Here is an 18,247-nt window from a genome sequence, read left to right on the forward strand (position 1 = left end):
TTCATTTTTGCTGTAATTTGGCCTAAACTGCTGCTTCATCCTGCTGTTCATCTTTCTGCCTGACATGCGACAGATCACTGAGAGAAAGTGAGCCAAGATGCTTCTTTCAATCACCATCTGGGAAAGAGCCTTCCCAATGCCAAAATTTATGCAAAGAAAAGTAAGACCTTTTCAATCAAGATATTGATCATCAATGCTTTTATGAGGTATGCCTTGATCATAAAGGGGGAAATGACAACTTCTCTGTAAATGCAGTTCTCTAAATTTTCCTGGCCTTAAAGAGGGTGTTTGCAACTAGGATGAGACATCCTATTCTTCAGCAAAAGACTTGTAATTGGTCAAAGATTTTACAAAAGACTAGATGCTTTGAAAACAAGAATTTCCTGGACAGGTGAACTAATAATAACAAACTCTCTGGACTCAAAATCAACTATTATATGGAGCAGAATCCCTTTCCAGAGTTTCAACAATTGGTAATTACACCCAACTCACAGCAGCTATAATGATGCCACTGCAGCTGCCCTGAGACGATGACATCCTCAGTCCTCACCTGAAGTAAATTAAAAGGACTTGCCATGCTAAATGATACTATCTTTGCCTTAACAAAATGCTTTTTGTCTTAACTGTGCCAACCTGATCTATAGCTTTTGCTTTTTTTTTTTTTTTAATAAATAAAATGGGGGGAGATGTGGAATATACTATAAAGCAAATGTATCTCACAGGGCCTGGCTTTCCAAAGCTTTGCAGTTTCAGATATTGATCTTGCACAGGACTGGAAATTTTCCTCAGGCTATAAAGTCTCTGATGTAAGATAAAGAATTGTAACACAGCAAGGTTGCTGCCTCAAGGACAGACTAGCTACTGATTGTTATGTAAAGATACTTAGAAATTGCTGTAAGATCACTTAATTGTCTACTGGAATGTCATCTGACTTGTTTCACTGAATGTTACCAGCCTATACTGTTAAACTATAACCCCACCTATGTCTCATCCTGTAACTTCCTGGTCTGGAAAATAAATGCAGGAAGACAACCCCAATTCGGGGTTAATTTCCCAAGGAAGGGGTGGCTATTGCTGGAGGGCCCTGGGAAACTTAACCACTTCAGGGTCTCTCACTGCTCAGAAGAGGTGGGCTTTGAATAATCCTTTGCAGCTCCGTCACCCAGGGGGAGTGGGGTGATGAATCCGGGGGGGTGAAGCAACACAAAGCAACAAAGATGCAACTAAATCATGTTTTTTCAGCTTGACACTGTTGGCCTTTCTGAGCAGATAAGTCTTTGTTGTTAGGGCTGTTCTGTGTATAGGAGGTTGTTTAGCAAGCATCCCTGGCCAGTACTCACTAGATGCCAACATACACACACACACACACACATGCACACGTCCACACACACACACACAACACATGCCAACTGTGACCATCAAAAATGTTTTCAGACAGTTGTCTCCTGGGGAGCAAAACTGTCCCCCGGTTGAGGCCCTCTGAACTAGATGTATCATCTCTTTCCTGACTGTTTTATGTCTGATGCTATCATGTTTCATTCATGCTCTATCTGTTTCCAGAAGGGAAATAGCCATATAAATTGCTCTCCTTTCTGTTATTGTTTTTTACACATTTTTAAAAAGGAAAAGTTTATAAGCTTTGAAAATAAAAAAAGTAAAAATAAAAGAAACATAGGTCTGTGTGAGTTCAGAGCCCCTGCCATTAGGCTGGTAAATTTTAAGGCAGGTTGTTCTACCCTGTTTCTTGAAAGGCTGGAGGTAAAAGAAATGGATTTTCAATTGCAGAGGATTTTTTTCACAAGAGGCCTTCTGAGCAGCTATAACAATGAAAACCCCAGATACTATGAGAGGAAGGGCAGGTCTTACAGATCAATCCTGTGAAACTCAAAAGGAAAGATGGAATTTCTCTTCTAGAAAAAAGTAACTCCAGTGTCTGGAGACCTCACAGATTTGATAACTGTCTTGCTGGGCACTGTATAAAACATGTAAGAGGTTATTCCTTTCCAGGTAGGAGCTTGGAGTCTCAAACTTGGGCTGAGGTCACACACATCCAGTTTTGTTTAAGCTTTTTGACATATTCTATAATTTAACAATGACTTTCAGTGACATAGGTGATGATCCTGATATTGCCAATCAGAAAAGTTATAAACTTTTTAATAAAAAGTTATGAACTTGACAGAATGCTTTAATTCTATTTTCTATTAATAGAAAATCCATATACAGGAAAATCATGGCTCTATGTCCTTCATTGAAAGGGAATTTCAATAAAAGGCAATTGAGATATAACTATAACTTTATGGGATAAATTGTGGAACTACCTTTTGATGGATTGAAATGGAATTTTGAAAATACAGCATCACTTATTTCATTTTAGATCCAAGTGAAAAATGAGTATTTTGAACTTGCTGAAACTAAAATCTCCTCTTACACTTAGCAATCAACATACTTCTGAGACTAGTTTCTCTAATTTGTTTTTAAAACAAAACATAGAAGTCTTTTAGATATACATTATCTGCTGCAAATCGTGTCATAAACCCAAATTACATTAGATAAATAACAAAAAGTGAGCACATTTGTAGAATGACAAAATGTTACAAGTACAACAAGGATTCTCTGTATTAATCATCTATATACATCCTTTCAACGAATGTGTATTGATTTAAATTTTTTTTCTGTTATATTTATTCTAATGATAGTTAAAAAATGTAGTTTTGTTGTGCTGTATTTAATTAAAAACCAGTTTTATACTGTGTCTGCTTTTTCCATTTCATTTTTCTAGTAAATAATTTTTGTAATCTTTTACAAAAATGTCAGTACATAATGGATTGAAAATTTTTTTTAAAACTCAAAAAGCGTGGGCCGGCCCTGTGGCTCACTGGGGAGAGTGCGGTGCTGATAACACCAAGGCCAAGGGTTCGGATCCCACATAGGGATGGCTGGTTAGCTCACTGGGTGAGCGTGGTGCTGACAACATCAAGTCAAGGGTTAAGATCCCCTTACTGGTCATCTTTAAAAAAAAAAATCTCAAAAAGCGTAAACTTGTCTTTCAGCAGGAACAACGTGAGAGGCACTAGCTGAGAGGCACGTGGTTTAATGTTATCTCCGCATGCAACTCTCCTCCTGTTCTTTTATTAGGGGATGTTTTCATTGGTGTGTTTGTCACCAGGCACCTTCTCTTACTCTTTTGACCATCGCAAGGGATATTTACATGTAGATAGGATTCTGTTATAGATAAAACGTTTACTTAAGGCTCAGAGAAATTAAGCTGTAATAATGAAAGGCCTGCTGGTAGAGTTTATTAGAATCTCACTGCTGGACTTAGAAGAAATATAGTTCAGTGTCTGGCCCATATTAGGAGTTGGTTCTATAATATACCGAGAACAACAAAAGACACTTTGGATTTGGATTCAATAATGCAGAACTGAGCAGATGGGCTCTGAGTCAGTCTGCACAAATTCAAGTATTTATTCTGCTCCTACCTACTGTAGCGCCTTAGGAAATATACTTAATTTCTCTGAGCCATGGTCTCTTCATTAGTACAGCAAGGATAATAATAAAAATGCCTACCACAAAGAGCTGATGTGAGGATTAAGTGAGACTGCATAAAGCAAGCCTTAATAGTACTGGAACAGGAGCAAATAATAACTGTTAGCTCCTCTTGTCACCAGTAACGTGCAAAGCACTTTCACATGCTGCTATCAAATTCAACCTCCTCCACAATGTACGAGCTTCCGGGGAGAATGTTCTTGTAATATTTTAGAGAGGAGGAAATTCAAGCTTCGAGAATTAAATGACTGACCGACCCCAAACCTTTAGCCGAGAGACTTCTCATTTCCAAAGCCACGCTCTTTTCACAGTAAGGCCCAGCCTCCCTGGCAAATGTCCAGCCAGCCCAGGAACGGGGCGTTGACCACTGTCTGGCGGCTCGAATCCTTAACGTTCATTCAAATCTAAATTGGCCTCCTGTAGCTTCCATCCATTGGGTCCATCCAGACTCTCTGAAGCAAGAGAATAAAAAAGACACCTGACACCCTCAGATCCAGAAGCGATCCTGCCTGACCCCTCATCACACGTGGAAACTAAACAACACACTCAATTAATGAGCCAAAGAAGTCACAAGGGAATTTAGAAAACATCTAGAGACATATCAAAATGAAATGGCACACCAAAACTCATGGGATGCAGTAAAAGCAGTACTCAGAAGGACATTTTTAGCAGTAAATTCTTACATCAAAAGAAAGATCTCAAATTAACAACCTAAACTTACCCCTCTACATTGTGCTCCATGAAAGGCCAAAGGGGAGAGACGCGGACTTACTCTTGATGGGACCCTTTAAGGCCTTGTGAACAGTTACAACCATGGAAGCCCAAATTCTGTTTTAACTCTATTAATGAATGGAGGTGGTGGGGGAAAGGCAGGGCCTGAGCCCAAGACAATTCCATAGTCTGTGCCCTCCGTCCTGGTTTTGATCACTTCCTCACCCAACACAGCGGACCAATGTATAGAATGCTGGAGCCCTCGTCTTTTGCTGTAACTAGTTTCCATAGAAACATGAACAGAAAGGCCCCCCATGGAAGCCAGAGTTTCCTTGTGCATTTGCCCTGCTGCCGAGAAGGTACGTGCCACCTTCTTAATTCAGCCGCCCAGGTGAGACTGCAGCCTTGAGACTGCGGGGGTCTGTGTTCCTGTAGACTGTCACATCCAACAGAACAATCCTCACTTCCGCAACTGGCTGCTCTTTCTCTAAGAACTATCTTCATGCAGTTGTTTAATTGGGAAAGAATGACAGATTTCAGATATGTTTGCCAAGAGGTACAGACTGCCACGAGTGTTCAGAAACATAAGCAAGCCACGGAAGAGGGACAGGGACCAGAACCACAGTTGCCTTTCCTGTTTAGCAAATTAAAATCTCTCACAGACGTAGAAATTAAATCCTCTTCCGTATTGGAAAAGTAGGCCATGGATAGGAGAGGTAGAGACCTCCCTTCAAGTAAGCATTTGAAAAATGAAGTCATTTTTCTGGAACACATGGGGTAGCAGACATTCTGACTCCAGCCATGGCCACTGAACAGAAACAAAATACATTTGGAGGGGACCAAACGAGACTCCAGAAATCTGGGCTTATAGCTGCTTAGTCCATTAAAAGAATAGACATATACATACGGCTTTTAAGTTTTCCTTCTTTTCAAATTACACACATTCTCCCAAAAAAGTGGCTGATCAAGGAAAACTGTTTCATTCCAAGGGGTGAAAATAAAATTGACAGTAAAAGAAGAGCTAACTTGCCGTGATGCCTTTTTTTTTTTTTTTTTGTCTGTCCTGCAAAATGCACTGGTAGATCAGGTCCTGATAGAACAGGGACATGTCAAAATGAGGTTTTGTCATTTGATTTGCCCCGTTTGCCTCCCATGACTTGCTGGAACCTCTCTGAAGGCTTATGTGGCAACAGTTGGCACTGCTTTTCTGCTGTCGAAATTAGAGCTTAAAGTTTTTATAAAGAAATGAAAGCATTTACACACTGCGTTAATCTATTATAGTCTGCAATATTTTATTTTTAAAAGCTCAAAATGCAAAATATGAAATCCTGTCAAATAATCAACAAAACACTCAATGTTTACAAATATTTATTTTTAAAAAGCTTTAAAAAAGACAGTCAAGGGCCGACCCCGTGGCTCGCTCGGGAGAGTGCGGTGCTGGTAGCGCCATGGCCGCAGGTTCAGATCCTATATAGGGATGGCCAGTGAGCTCACTGGCTGAGCGTGGTGCGGGCGACACCACACCAAGGGTTGCAATCCCCTTACTGGTCATGAAGAACAAAAAACAAACAAAAAAAAAGACAGCCAATTAATTCAATTTATATTTTAGACTATTTAATAGAGGTATTCATTGTACATGTGGCTTTACTTTAATATAAAAACAACATTTCTCTGTGGAAACACTTAACCTGAGTTGGAAATGAAATCTGAATTGAAGAGATTTTAATTCATAAAAATAATTCTCCTCAAAATATAAGCAAGGATTGCAACTGAGGATTTTGCCTGGAGTCAGCATTCAGTCCTAGGACAGGAATGAGGGAAAACTCCCTGTAGGTCACAAGCGCTGCTGAAGTCACAGGAATGGCACATGTGGGCCCTCCATGAACGTGAGCTTCAAACACCCCAGAGCGAGGTCTGGCTGCTCAGGCAGTTCCGCTTCACTTCAGCTGTGCAGGGAAGAAGAAAAGACAAACCTTGCTTCATTTTGTCGAATGACAGAGGTAGCAAAACAGGAACAAAAATAATTTCAAGTAGGTGCTCCACCTAAATTAGAAGAATGTTTGTTCACATATGTGGCTTCAGTGAATAGCAGAATTCATAGAAAACTTTTAATCTATAATAATTTTAAGGCATAGTTGTGACTTAAATATTCATAAAACAGAACTTTAGTATTTGTAATAACTCCTTGGATCATCTGAAATGTGTAATTCTAATTCAAAATTGATGGGAGAGGATAAGTCACATGTTTGCCCCCTAAAACGATTCTCAACTCTGGGAGTTATCTACGACGATTCACCTCACTAAAGTCAGCCCGCTTAATTCACATCGGATGCACTGTTCTCATGGTCTTACCTAATAATTGTCTTGTCTATGTAGATTATTTTATTGTTTGTAAGAATTCCTAGATATCTGAAATAGCTTTTCTAAAATGGTAAAGCCTTTGTCACTCAAACCACATCTTTCTCAATCCCTATTCTATACCTGCTTGATGTGGAACTTCCCTCAGTACAGCGCCCCTTCAACGTCCCTCAGTACAGCTCCCCTTCAACGTGGATATGCAAAGCAGGTGTCAAGTCGTACCAGGACAGCCACCAACATAAATGGGGTTGTTGGTGTCCGCCGAGGTGGACTGGGCGTGTGGACTTTCAGCACCCACTGTCTTCCCATCGACAATCAGAACAACACGGTGTTTGCTTTTGTTAGCCTGAAGTGTGTGCCATTTTCCATCACAGAGAGTACTGGTAGGTTTGGGCTCATATGTGGCTGTTATCCTGCCAGCACCATTGTTGACATGAAATGAGACCTAGACAAGCAGACACGGGCAAATTACCTGGTGAGTTTTTCCATACTTGAGGAACACAGTCCATTTGAATAATGCTCTTGGAGTGGATACGATCACAGCATTCTGTTAAAAAGGAGGCTAACCATGAAAAACAAAGAATGGTTTGAAAAATAGCCTCATAAAGGATTCAGATGCTATGCTAGTCCCCAATTTCAGAAAGGGCAATGGCCACCTCCATGGCAACAAGCCTGGGCCATGCTGCATCCCCAAACGAGTGCCTCATTTTCAGGACCACATTTCAGATCATTTTCAGAGTAAATAGGTTTACTGAGGGTGTCAGTGTCATACTAGTCGATGGCACCTACGAAGAACATCTACTAATTCCCTTCTGACCAACTGTAGATGCTCTACCACAGCGAGTGGTAACACAGAACGTACAAGTTTTGCAAAAAATGGGAGGTGTTGTGGGCTGAATTGCATCTCTTCAAAGTTCACATGTTGGTGTCCTAACCCCTAGTACCTCAGAACAAGACTGTATTTGGAGATATGGTCTTTAAAGACATAATTAAGTTAAAATGAGGTCACTAGGGTGAGTCCTAATCCAATACAACTGTACCGTTGTCAGAAGAGGAGATGAGGACACAGAGTGGCACAGCGGTGAGACCATGTGAAGACCCAGGGAGAAGGGAGGCCACATGCAAGCCAAGGAGACAGGCCTCGGAGAAAACAACCCTGCAGACACCTTGATCTCAGACATCTAGTCTCCAGAATTGTGAGGAAATCAGTTTCTGCTGTTGAAGCCACTCAGTCCGTGGGACTTTGTCACGGGAGCCTGAGCAGACTAAGCCAGGAGGGAAGGCCACGAGTGCCCCGCTCTAAGTGCTGACACCATGGGGAGCTGCTCAGTATTGTTTCAAGGTGAACTGTGACAAGCTAAAGATGCATATGACAAACCTTTGGGCAACTACTAAAAATGTTTAAAAAGAACAATAAATAAGCCAATAGTAGAGGATATACAGTACACCAGAAATTACATGTTTTATAGCGATTACACATTTCTAATAATATTTCATAGACATTATATAAAAATGTGTACATAGAAAGTGTTTCCAAATCATTTAAAATGCAAATGCGGAAGAAGTTGGCTGCTGGCTGCAGCGCAGAGAGGCGGCAACGCGAGGCAGAGGCAGGTGTGTTGGGATGTGGAGTAACAGGAGGAGGCGTGCAGGACAAGAGGTCGGATGGGACTTCCTCAGACCCTCCCCAGCCCCTCTATAGGACACCCTAGGGGTCAAGAATCCAGGGGGAGTGAGTAGAGAAATACTAGAAACCACTGAGTACATGCAGGGGAATCTAGAACAGAGATTTGTTCCTTGCCTTCCAGGCGGCAGACGCTCTGGGAAATTTAAGCACCTTATTCCTGCAACAGCATGAGTTGTCCACAGTGCGGACTTGCCCACTCTATAATAGAAATGGTGGCAAAGTGCAGTTAGGTAGAGAGGGGACCTGAGAAACCACCATTCCCCATGGCCTGCGTGTGGCATGGCAGGAATTCCCAAGTTCTCACATGACCCTGCGGGGAAGATGGAAGGTGGCTGAAGGTGGAAGAGGCGGCAGCACCCTGACAACTGGGATGGGGAGCCTGACGCACAAGGGGTGATGGCCAAACACCAGCAGCAGTCCCCATGCAGTGGCGGTGCCGAGACCCAGACCACTCAGTACTAACTGGCCAAGGGCACAGGAGCGTGAGCCGCACCTCAACTGCTGTCAAGGAGGGGCAAGCAGAAAAGTAAAGGGTGGTCGCGACTCCTTCCCTACACCGTGCTGCACCCAGATGGCCCCAAAGGGGAGAGGAAGGAGTCTGAGAACAGGGAGAAACTCTGAAGGACTCAATTTTAAAGCAGAGGAGACTAAAGTACTGACGATTGTTGAGTTCACTTTGTTTCTGACATGAGAGGGATATGAGAGGCTGAAAATTTATAGAAAATAAATAGTTATAGAAAAATAGAATATAGAAAAAACATATTTTTGTGTAAAAAGAAATTAGAAAATTAGAGTGTGGTACATCCATCCCATGGAGTGACACTCCGCAATCAAGGGAAAGGAACTGTCGACACACACAGCGACCTGGATGAACCTCCAGGAAATTAGGCTGAGTGTAAAAAGCCAGTCTTAAGAGGATGCTCACAGTGCAAACTCACTTATGGAACACTTGGGAAATAACCACGAGAGAGCTGTAGAGGAAGTTAGTGGTGGCCAGAGGTTAGGGGGGCAGCAGGGGCAAGTGTGGTATGAAGGGGTAGCTCAGGTCAGCCTCGTGGTAATGGCACAATCAGTATCTTGATTGTGGTCATGGTAACCCATGTGTATCACAAGCGACACACGATAAAATTGTGTAAAAATATACACACATGTGTGCCTACATAATTGTGCAACTGCACAAGCTCCGTGGACTGTGCTGATGTCCGTGGTGTGGATGTGATGTTGGCCCACAGTTATGCACCAGGCTACCCCTGGGAAGCCTGGTGAAGGGTGTGTGGGAACTTCCCTGCGCACTGCATTGCAGCATCCTATGAATCTAAAATTATTTACACATAAACAGTGAAAAAAAGTATTATAATGGACAGGGTGTCAGGTGGGCAGCTTACTGGTTCAGGGAAAAAAAGCCATTTGTATTGTAGTTGCAATTTTGCTGTACGTTTAAGTTCAAATATATTAAAGAAAATAACTTTTTAGGATTATCTGGTTTTTAAATATTAGCTGAATCTTTTCTCAACTCCATTCAAGTGGGTAAATGAAATTTGGATCTAGGTATTTCCACTGCTTCTCAGTTGTGCTGTCTTGGGCACTGGCGGGAAGGGGACCCATGAAGATGAAGCACCCACCTTGCCATGTACAGTCTCTAGGCCAATGGCATCCACTTTGGCACTGCTGATCCCCAGGAGGACGCTGTTCTCTGAGGAAGCACGAAACTCCAGTGTGATGTTTACGTCTGATCGGACTTTGTAGCCTTCTTTAACTAAAAAACACAAGGACAGCCCCGAGGAAGGAGTGAGCCCTGCCCAGCGGCTGGGCTGGCTGGCTGCACATTCGGGCTCCCACTGAGGTTCAGGGGACCTGGCTCTCGCCTTTCCTCTGGACCGAGCTCCATCCTCACCAAAAAGTCACTCACCCACTTGAGCCTTAGTAGCGCTTTTAAAGAAGACACATGCAGCCAGCTGGGGTAAGCCAGACTAGAGCTGGGGCAGGCCCGTCCTTCATCTCCAGCCATGAGGCACCTGGCACCACCCTGCCGTGTGGATAAGTCCACCCTGAGGCTGTCTTTCCCTATAATCCCTTTGCAATCATCCAGCAACACGCTGCTTGCTTTTCCTGGTATCTCCATACTGGGCATATCATCATTTACTGAGAGTATCAGAGCCCACACTAGCTTTTCTAAAAGTGGGGACTTAATCGAATGATGTTTTATTCAGGGTTACAAAAGCTGAGAAGCCAAATCAGCAATAGCAGGTGGTTGCTGGCCTGCCTGGGGCTGAAGGAGAAATGGGAGAAAGTGGTGTTCCCAGAGCTTGGCAGCTGAGAACGTAGAAGGCTGTCTGGTGGGGGCAGGAGCCTGGCGGGGGGCAGGAGCCTGGCGGGGGCTGGAGCCTGGTGGGGGCAGGAGCCTGGCGGGGGCTGGAGCCTGGCGGGGGCAGGAGCCTGGCGGGGGCTGGAGCCTGGCGGGGGCAGGNCCTGGTGGGGGCAGGAGCCTGGTGGGGGCTGGAGCCTGGCGGGGGCTGGGGCCTGGCGGGGGCAGGAGCCTGGTGGGGTCAGGAGCCTGGCGGGGGCTGGAGCCCGGCGGGGGCAGGAGCCCGGCGGGGGCTGGAGCCTGGAGCTGGCTGGTTTACACACATTATGCTACTGATTTTTAATTCAAAGGCCTGTATTAAGTTGGACAGTGAGTGGGCCTTACGTAAATTTGGGGCAGCTACAGGTGAAGCCAGCACCCCAGGTTTGGCCTCTGTCAGGAGTCACAACACTCCTGGTGAGAGAATGACTTCATCGGCCCAGCTGGATAACACGAGAGGTCAGGAGGCTTTACAGTGAGAGTCAAGAAATTAGGAATGACTGGAACATTTACTAAATGTGGTCTTGCTGCAGCCTCGTCCAGCTGGGTCCTGTCTTGTCCTATGCTTCTTAGGTCACATCATCTTAGAGTATAGGCTAATCCCGAAGCTTTCTTTTGGGACTGTTGATGATACATACCAGGAGCTGCACATCCACTCCCTTCAAAGAAAGTTCCTTCCCGGGCCACTGCACAGCACCTGTTCACTGCAAAGGCAGACACCGGGATGTCCTTGTCCAGCTGCTTGCTGGTAACTGTCACCTCCCCGCTGCAGGCAGGAACGCTGTGGGTGATCTAAACCAAATGACACGCGGGAGGAGATGATGGTGATTATAACGAGAAGGGCGAGGACAAATTTTTCCTACAATTCATCAGATTTGTCTCAACAAAACACAGTAAGATATTATCTTTTTGGTTCTTAAAATTTAATTGTGACAATACTTCCCAGGAACATCTAACTTAGAGCTACCACTTCAGTATCTTTGCTAATAATGCATTAAAAGTGTTTTTTACTATTTTAGTGAAATATTGTGGAGATCAAGAATGCTGTGTTTACTAACATACAAATACAAACTGGCTGGACTTTGCTGATTTGTCTGCGGCTGAGGGGCTGCAGAAAGGGTGCTGAGGCTGGTCAGGCTCTAAGGGGAAGCCCCCCATGCCATCTGTGCATGTGCTTTGACAGGGCTGCATCTTGTAGCTGAGCCCTGGGTTCAACAAGGTCATTTAAATAAAAACATGTGGAGAACTATATGGCTCTACAAAGTAATCACAATCACCAGGTAAAGCGGGCTCCACACAGAAACACGGCTGACATGTCCAATGTTCCTGGCCCTGTAGTTGGAGGGAAGGCCCCCTAGGTACAACGTCCCCTCCACGTCCAGTGTGGTCCCATCCCCCACCGTGGTCACCATGGGGGACTCGTGGCCATCAACAGTCATGAAGCCTTTTCTTTTAACGTGCTCTGTCTTCACCTACAGCAAGATGAAAGCATCCATCATTTTTAAGGAATCTGAGAAAACTTTAATAGATGTAGGTTTACAACATCTGTTCATTACAGCAGTAATAACTGGAATGAAATTGCTGATGAGAAGAGACTGAATCTGGAAGAAGACCAGGAGCAGGGTGGGGAAAGCGCTGTGTAGAAGGTCGTGCTGGCCTTGTGACTCCTCATGGGGCCGGCTCCTTTGAGACTCCACCCCTTGCTGGAAGGTGTCATGCAGGCTCACTGCACGTGAACCCCAGACTGCACCCACACTTGTGTGACTGTTATCTGTGGTGCAGCACATGGCTTCCTTAGGTTATTCTCTTAATAAGCACATGAAAACGGAACGGCATCCTTCACGGTGAAGTCAGGGTGTCTGGGCACCAACAGTGAAGCCTAACAGTGGAGATTGAGCTGTCTAGCAGGACCTCGGACCATGCTCTGCCCCCCAGCCCTAGGCTGAGCCAAGCTGGTAGAGCCTGTTGGCATGGAACCTTCCACATGCTTCCATCACAGCACCCCTCACAGTTCGTTCTTCACATGTCCGCCTCCCTGCTCCACTACAAGCACACAGCAGGGAGCAGTTAGGTATTTTTACCTGCCCATCTAGTGCACTTTTAAATCAAGTTTCTTAACACGACTGTGCTTCCATTTCCACATCTATGAAGATGGAACGGTAATAGTGCTTAGCTCAGACTTGAAGTCAGAATTTGATTGAACTAAGTGAACTAATAACATATGTATATACAGTAAACATATAGTTTATATAAAGATATATTTATATTGTAGTTATATCACTACTGGGACAATGTCTGCCACACAAAACATACTATGTGACATTAGCTCTTATTTTGTTACTCCTGTCTGTGGTACTTTGCTTCTGGCAGTCCTTCCTTCACATAAGGATGGTAAGTGTCTACCAACTGGCTCCGTAATAACTTCGTATAGCATACATTATACGAAGTTATACGAATCACAGCCTCCTGAGAACGCACCATGTGCCACTTGCCATCGCTGATCAGCACAGGGTGGGAGACCTGTGTTCTGCCTCTACCAAGGTCAAACATGAAGTGGAGGTGGCCCCCGTGAAGCTGGAGCGTGGCGTGATCAACCTGGTTCTGATGAGCCACGTAGTGAATGAGACCACTGGAGGCAAACGTCGGATGCTTAGCTGAACCGAGAGCCTGGAGGAAACGAGAGCTCGGCACTCAGGCAGGAACAAGGTTTTACCCTTTACAATAACCTCGAAGACAGAGCCCAGCACTGTTTCAGCGATTATATCTGACATCTCTGGGGAGTCATTCATTCCTTCTTTTGTTTATGCATCCATTTATTTAACGAGTAGTCACTGCACACCTCTGCCTGCCTGGAGCTGATCTAGGAGCTGAGGATAAAGCAGTGAAAAGAGAGGAATAGCCCTTCTCTCATGGAACGATACCAGAAATACACCAGAGAGTCACAGCTGGGTCCTGCAGAGGCTAACTGGTGGCTCCATCGAGTAGTCAGGGCAGGTCACTGAATGACAAAAGGAGCAAATCACTGCTAAGCTGGGCAGGAAAAGTCTCCATTCCGTTTTAGGGCAAAATGGAGTAGGTTGAAATAACTTGATTATGGTGATAGCCAGGAATCCCCGCCTGTGCCACATGGGAGCTGGAAGGGCTGCGGGTGTGGAGGAAGACAATCCGGATGGGCCTCCCTCAGAGGGAGTGCCACGTCACTAGGCACACAGGGATGGGACGGAAGAGAGCCAGCTCCATCACAGTGGACGGGGGCTTTGCAGGTATTTGCATTTTATTTTAAGTGCAGTGGGAAGTCACAGGAGGGTTTTAAGAAGGACAGTGGGCATGACTTGATTCACATCCTCAGAGACCCTTGGTCTGATGTGAAGAACAAGTCAGATGGGCAAGGGTGACAGCAGGGGTCCATCAGGCAGCTGTCACACAGTCCATGGAGACCAGGCGGTATTTTAGTGGAGGGGGACAGAGGAGATGCGGAGGAGGTGAACTAATTCAGGAAAGTTCTGCAGGAAGAAGCAATAGACTTGGTGATGGACTGAATTTGGAGAGTGAGAGAAGGAAAACAGCCTCTAGGTTTGGGCCATGGGCAGCCAGGTAAATGGCGATGTCATCTACAGAAATGGCAGAGGGCAGGTTTCAGGGAGACTGTGCATTCTCTTTGCTGAGATGAGGCTGGAAGCCTGTCCCAGCCCATGGGGAGATGTTGAGTGGCCGGCTGGGTGTATGGCTCCTGAGTGACAAGTAGAGGTCAAGGCAGGAGCGGTGGGTGCTGCTGAATCTAGATGGTATCTCAGAGCCACCCTGGGGAATATGCAGAAAAGGCCCTGGGCACTCTCTGCCAGGGAGGAGCCAGCCAGCAAGGGAGACTGAGGAAGGGTGGGCAGAGAAAGCAGCAGATCCAGGAGAGCACGGGGCCATAGCAGCCATGGAAGTCCCAGGGCTGCTGAGAGCCCACCGGAGTGGCACTGTGGGATGTGGCTGCACATAGGTCCCAGATAGCTCTCAGGAGCAACCGCGGGGTGAGGGACGACTGGCTGGTTGGAGGTGAATGATGCCTGAGCAAAGGGTAGACAGCCACTGAAGGCAACTCTTCCAAGAAGGCCTGCCGGGGACAGCACCAGGCTACTGCATGTGCGTTTGGGGCTGGGGAGGCAGCAGCTCCCAGGGAGCTTCCTTAGAAGCTAGAAACATGCAGAGAGGGAGCAGCGCACCCTGGTGACAGGTCCAGACTCTGGAGCCACAGGCCTGGGGTTGAATCCAGCTCTACTGTTTACTGACTTTGAGCAGTGCTTCAACTTCCCCATGCCTCAGTTTCCTTATCTGTAAAGTGGAGGTAAGAAATACCTTCCTTGTAGGATAACCATGAGGAGTACAGCAGGTTACAGTGAACAATGCAGCGGCAGCCTGGCACAGCGTCTGCTGCTCTTGCCATCACTGCAGACGACAGGGGTGGTGGCTCTTCTGTGCGCTGATGGGAAATATGGGCTGCTGCAGGTGTCCTAGGGAGGAGTGGGTGGGATCTGGGGGGTCAGCCAGGGGTGGCAGGAGAAGAGCTAGAGGGCTGGGGACACAGGAGGCAGCTGGTAGCAGACAGAGGAAGGAGCTCCATGTTCTCAGTGAGGCAAGTCATTAGCTGGGGCGCCAAGAGGTGGCAAAGAATGTATGAGGGTGCTTCCAAAAGTTCGTGGAAATAATAGAATTAAAAGATGATACCAATCTTTCCATGAACTTTCTGGAGTACGCTGGTGTCGGGTCCACTGCCTGCCGACCCATACAGCCCTAGCCTCGTTCCTTTCGGTGGGCGAGCAAATGGCCGGGGATTCCTCTTTCCCTCCAGTCCCCTTTAGGAGGAGACAGGGGAAGAGAGGCGTGAAGAGAGGTGAGCACAACCGCCGGCCCCAAACCAGCCCCATTGAAGGACACTCAGACGCGGCGGGAGTTCTGTCGAGCAGCAGTTCCGTTTATTAGCACACAAGCACTTGCTTTTAAAGGCAAATGGGAAAGGCAGGTTTTTTACATCCTCCAATCAGCTTAAGGGTTCCTGTCTCAATGCCTATCTAGAGAAAATGTAGCATCTGAATTGAGGTGTGTGTCTGAATTGGGACAATAAAATATGCACCAGATTGCAAAAACTAAAAAGAACACACTACCCCATTAATAATTCATCTATTGGGGCCGCTGCTACAGTGCGCCACTTGGGAGCGCGGTGGCGCTCCCGCCGGGGGTTCGGATCCCACATACAGACCGGTTCCCGCTCACTGGCTGAGCGAGGTGTGGGAGCAACACCGAAGGTTGCGATCCCGTTGCCGGTCCCGGTCCGGTACGGGTGCGACACTGAGGGTTGTGATCCGTTGCCAGACACGAAAAAAGACAAAAAGGAAAAAATAAATAAATAAATAAATAAAAATAATTTATCTATTGGTTATATAATGAAACAATAATATTTTAATATCATAGGTTAAATTAAAATATATTATTAAAATTAGCTTAATCTGTTTTTGGTTCAATTTACTTTTTAAAAATATGGCTACTAAAAAGTTTCAAATTACACGTGGCTCACGTTATATTTCTATTGGACACACTAGAGAGATGTCATATGCCTTTTCTCATTTCATCTGTTATGGTGAAATATATTAGTGTCTTTTCTGATAAATAATTACTTTTTTGCATTTCTGCCATAACTACCCCTTGGTCGTGGCATTCTAGTGTATTTTCCATAATTTTTTATTTAGCTCTTTTTGCTTTGATATTATATATAAGATAGGTGTTTAGTTTTCTTTTAATGGGTAATCATAACACATCTGGAAGCTGTCCTTTTCCATTCTCAAAATTGTTTAAATAACATAGAAGACATCATTTTTTGAAGAGTGGTGGAATTTCCCTCCATAAATCTCTGGCAATTTGGTTAAGCACATACGCACTTTTTACTGAAGCATAAATTATATTCACTACAACAAGCAAAGGGTTTGATCTTCAGTGTAGAGCTTCATTCATTTGTACTTATACACCTTGTAGCTATATTTGCTTTGAATTTCTACCGTAAAAAAGCTTTAGGTTTTATATACTTTTCTTCATTTATTGAGATTGTCATATAGGTTTTTTTCCTTTATTTTATTAATGTCATGAACTATATTGATTGATTTTCAAATGTCCATTTAGCCTTGCAACCTTGTATAGTCATGAGAAATATTGGTCTGTGACTATCTTTTCTTCTACTTTATCGCTTCCCAAACAACTTAAGAATTTTAAAACATTATTATTCCATTTACTCCTTCCCACCTTTTGTGGCAATATTGTCATATTTTTCTCCTAAATAGTTTATAAATCTCATAAACATTATTATTGTTTCTTCTGTGCAACATTCTTTTTTAAAATAAACTTTATTCTTAGAACATTTTTAGGTTTACAAAAAACAATCAAAAGATGGTACAGCGAGTTCCCATACACACCTCACTCTGTTTCCACTATTATTAACATCTTGCATTAGGAAGGCACATTTGCTACAATTAATGAACCAATATGGACACGTTACCATTAAAAAGCATATAACTTACTCTGATTCTCTCAGCTTTTACCTGATATCGTTCTTGTGTTCGCATCCAGGATTCCACATTCATTTCTTGTCACGTCTTCTCAAGCTTCTATTGGCCATGACAGTTGTTCAGCCTTTCCTTGTTTTTGATGACCTTGGAATACTGCTCAGGCGTTTTGTAGGATGCCCATCTATTGGAATGTTTCTGGAGGTGTTCTTATGCTGAGACTGCAGTTATGGATTTTGGGACAAAGACCACAGTGGTCTATAACATGTTCCCTGCAGGACCCTCACTCCAGGTGGAATCCATCTCCCAAGCAAAGTGAGATTGCGGGATTTTTTTTTTTCCTTTTTTGTCTTTTTTACTGACCAGTAACGGGATCGCAACCCTCGGTGTTGCGCCCGCACTGCGCTCAGCCAGTGAGCGGGAACCGGTCTCCACATGGGATCCGAACCCTCGGCGGGAGCGCTGCCGCGCTCCCAAGTGGCGCACTCTCCAGTGCGCCACCGGGCCGGCCCGGGAACCTGTATTTTAAACAACCTCTCCCAATTTTTCTTAAATAGGAAACCAAATGACAGTCTAGATTTTTTAAAATACCATAAAGCTTCTTAAAACACACACACACACACACACAACTAATTAATAGGTTCTATTCTAATCTTCACAAAATTCTGCAAGACAGGTATTATAATCCCCACTTTTTTTTTTTTTTTTTGTCTTTTTCCGTGTCTGGCAATGGATCGCAACCCTCAGTGTCGCCCCCGTACCGGACCGGGACCGGCAACGGGATCGCAACCCTCGGTGCTGCCCCCGCGCCTCGCTCAGCCAGTGAGCGGGAACCGGTCTGTATGTGGGATCCGAACCCTCGGGCGGGAGCGCCGCCGCGCTTCCCAAGCGGCGCACTATCCAGTGCGCCACCAGGCCGGCCCCGATATAATCCCCACTTTAAAGAAGAAAAAACTTGGGCTGAGCCCGTGGCGCACTCGGGAGAGTGCGGCGCTGGGAGCGCAGCAGCGCTCCTGCCGCGGGGTCGGATCCTATATACGGATGACCAGTGCACTCACAGCG

At 45.1% G+C, this 18,247-nt stretch overlaps 1 protein-coding gene across 1 annotated transcript; it reads right to left on the minus strand.

Annotated features, from left to right (window-relative positions):
- Positions 1 to 6,045: 6,045 nt before the first annotated feature.
- On the minus strand, positions 6,046 to 13,417 carry LOC103609433 (laminin subunit alpha-1-like). Its single transcript, XM_008593757.1, is given in 7 exon segments — positions 6,046 to 6,203; positions 6,838 to 7,060; positions 9,925 to 10,058; positions 11,285 to 11,438; positions 11,960 to 12,118; positions 13,125 to 13,291; positions 13,294 to 13,417. Coding segments are annotated over 7 exon segments (1,119 nt in total).
- Between the last annotated feature and the right edge of the window lie 4,830 nt (positions 13,418 to 18,247).

This window comes from Galeopterus variegatus, unplaced genomic scaffold, assembly GCF_000696425.1.
Source record: "Galeopterus variegatus unplaced genomic scaffold, G_variegatus-3.0.2 Scaffold9612, whole genome shotgun sequence".
NCBI lineage: Eukaryota > Metazoa > Chordata > Mammalia > Dermoptera > Cynocephalidae > Galeopterus > Galeopterus variegatus.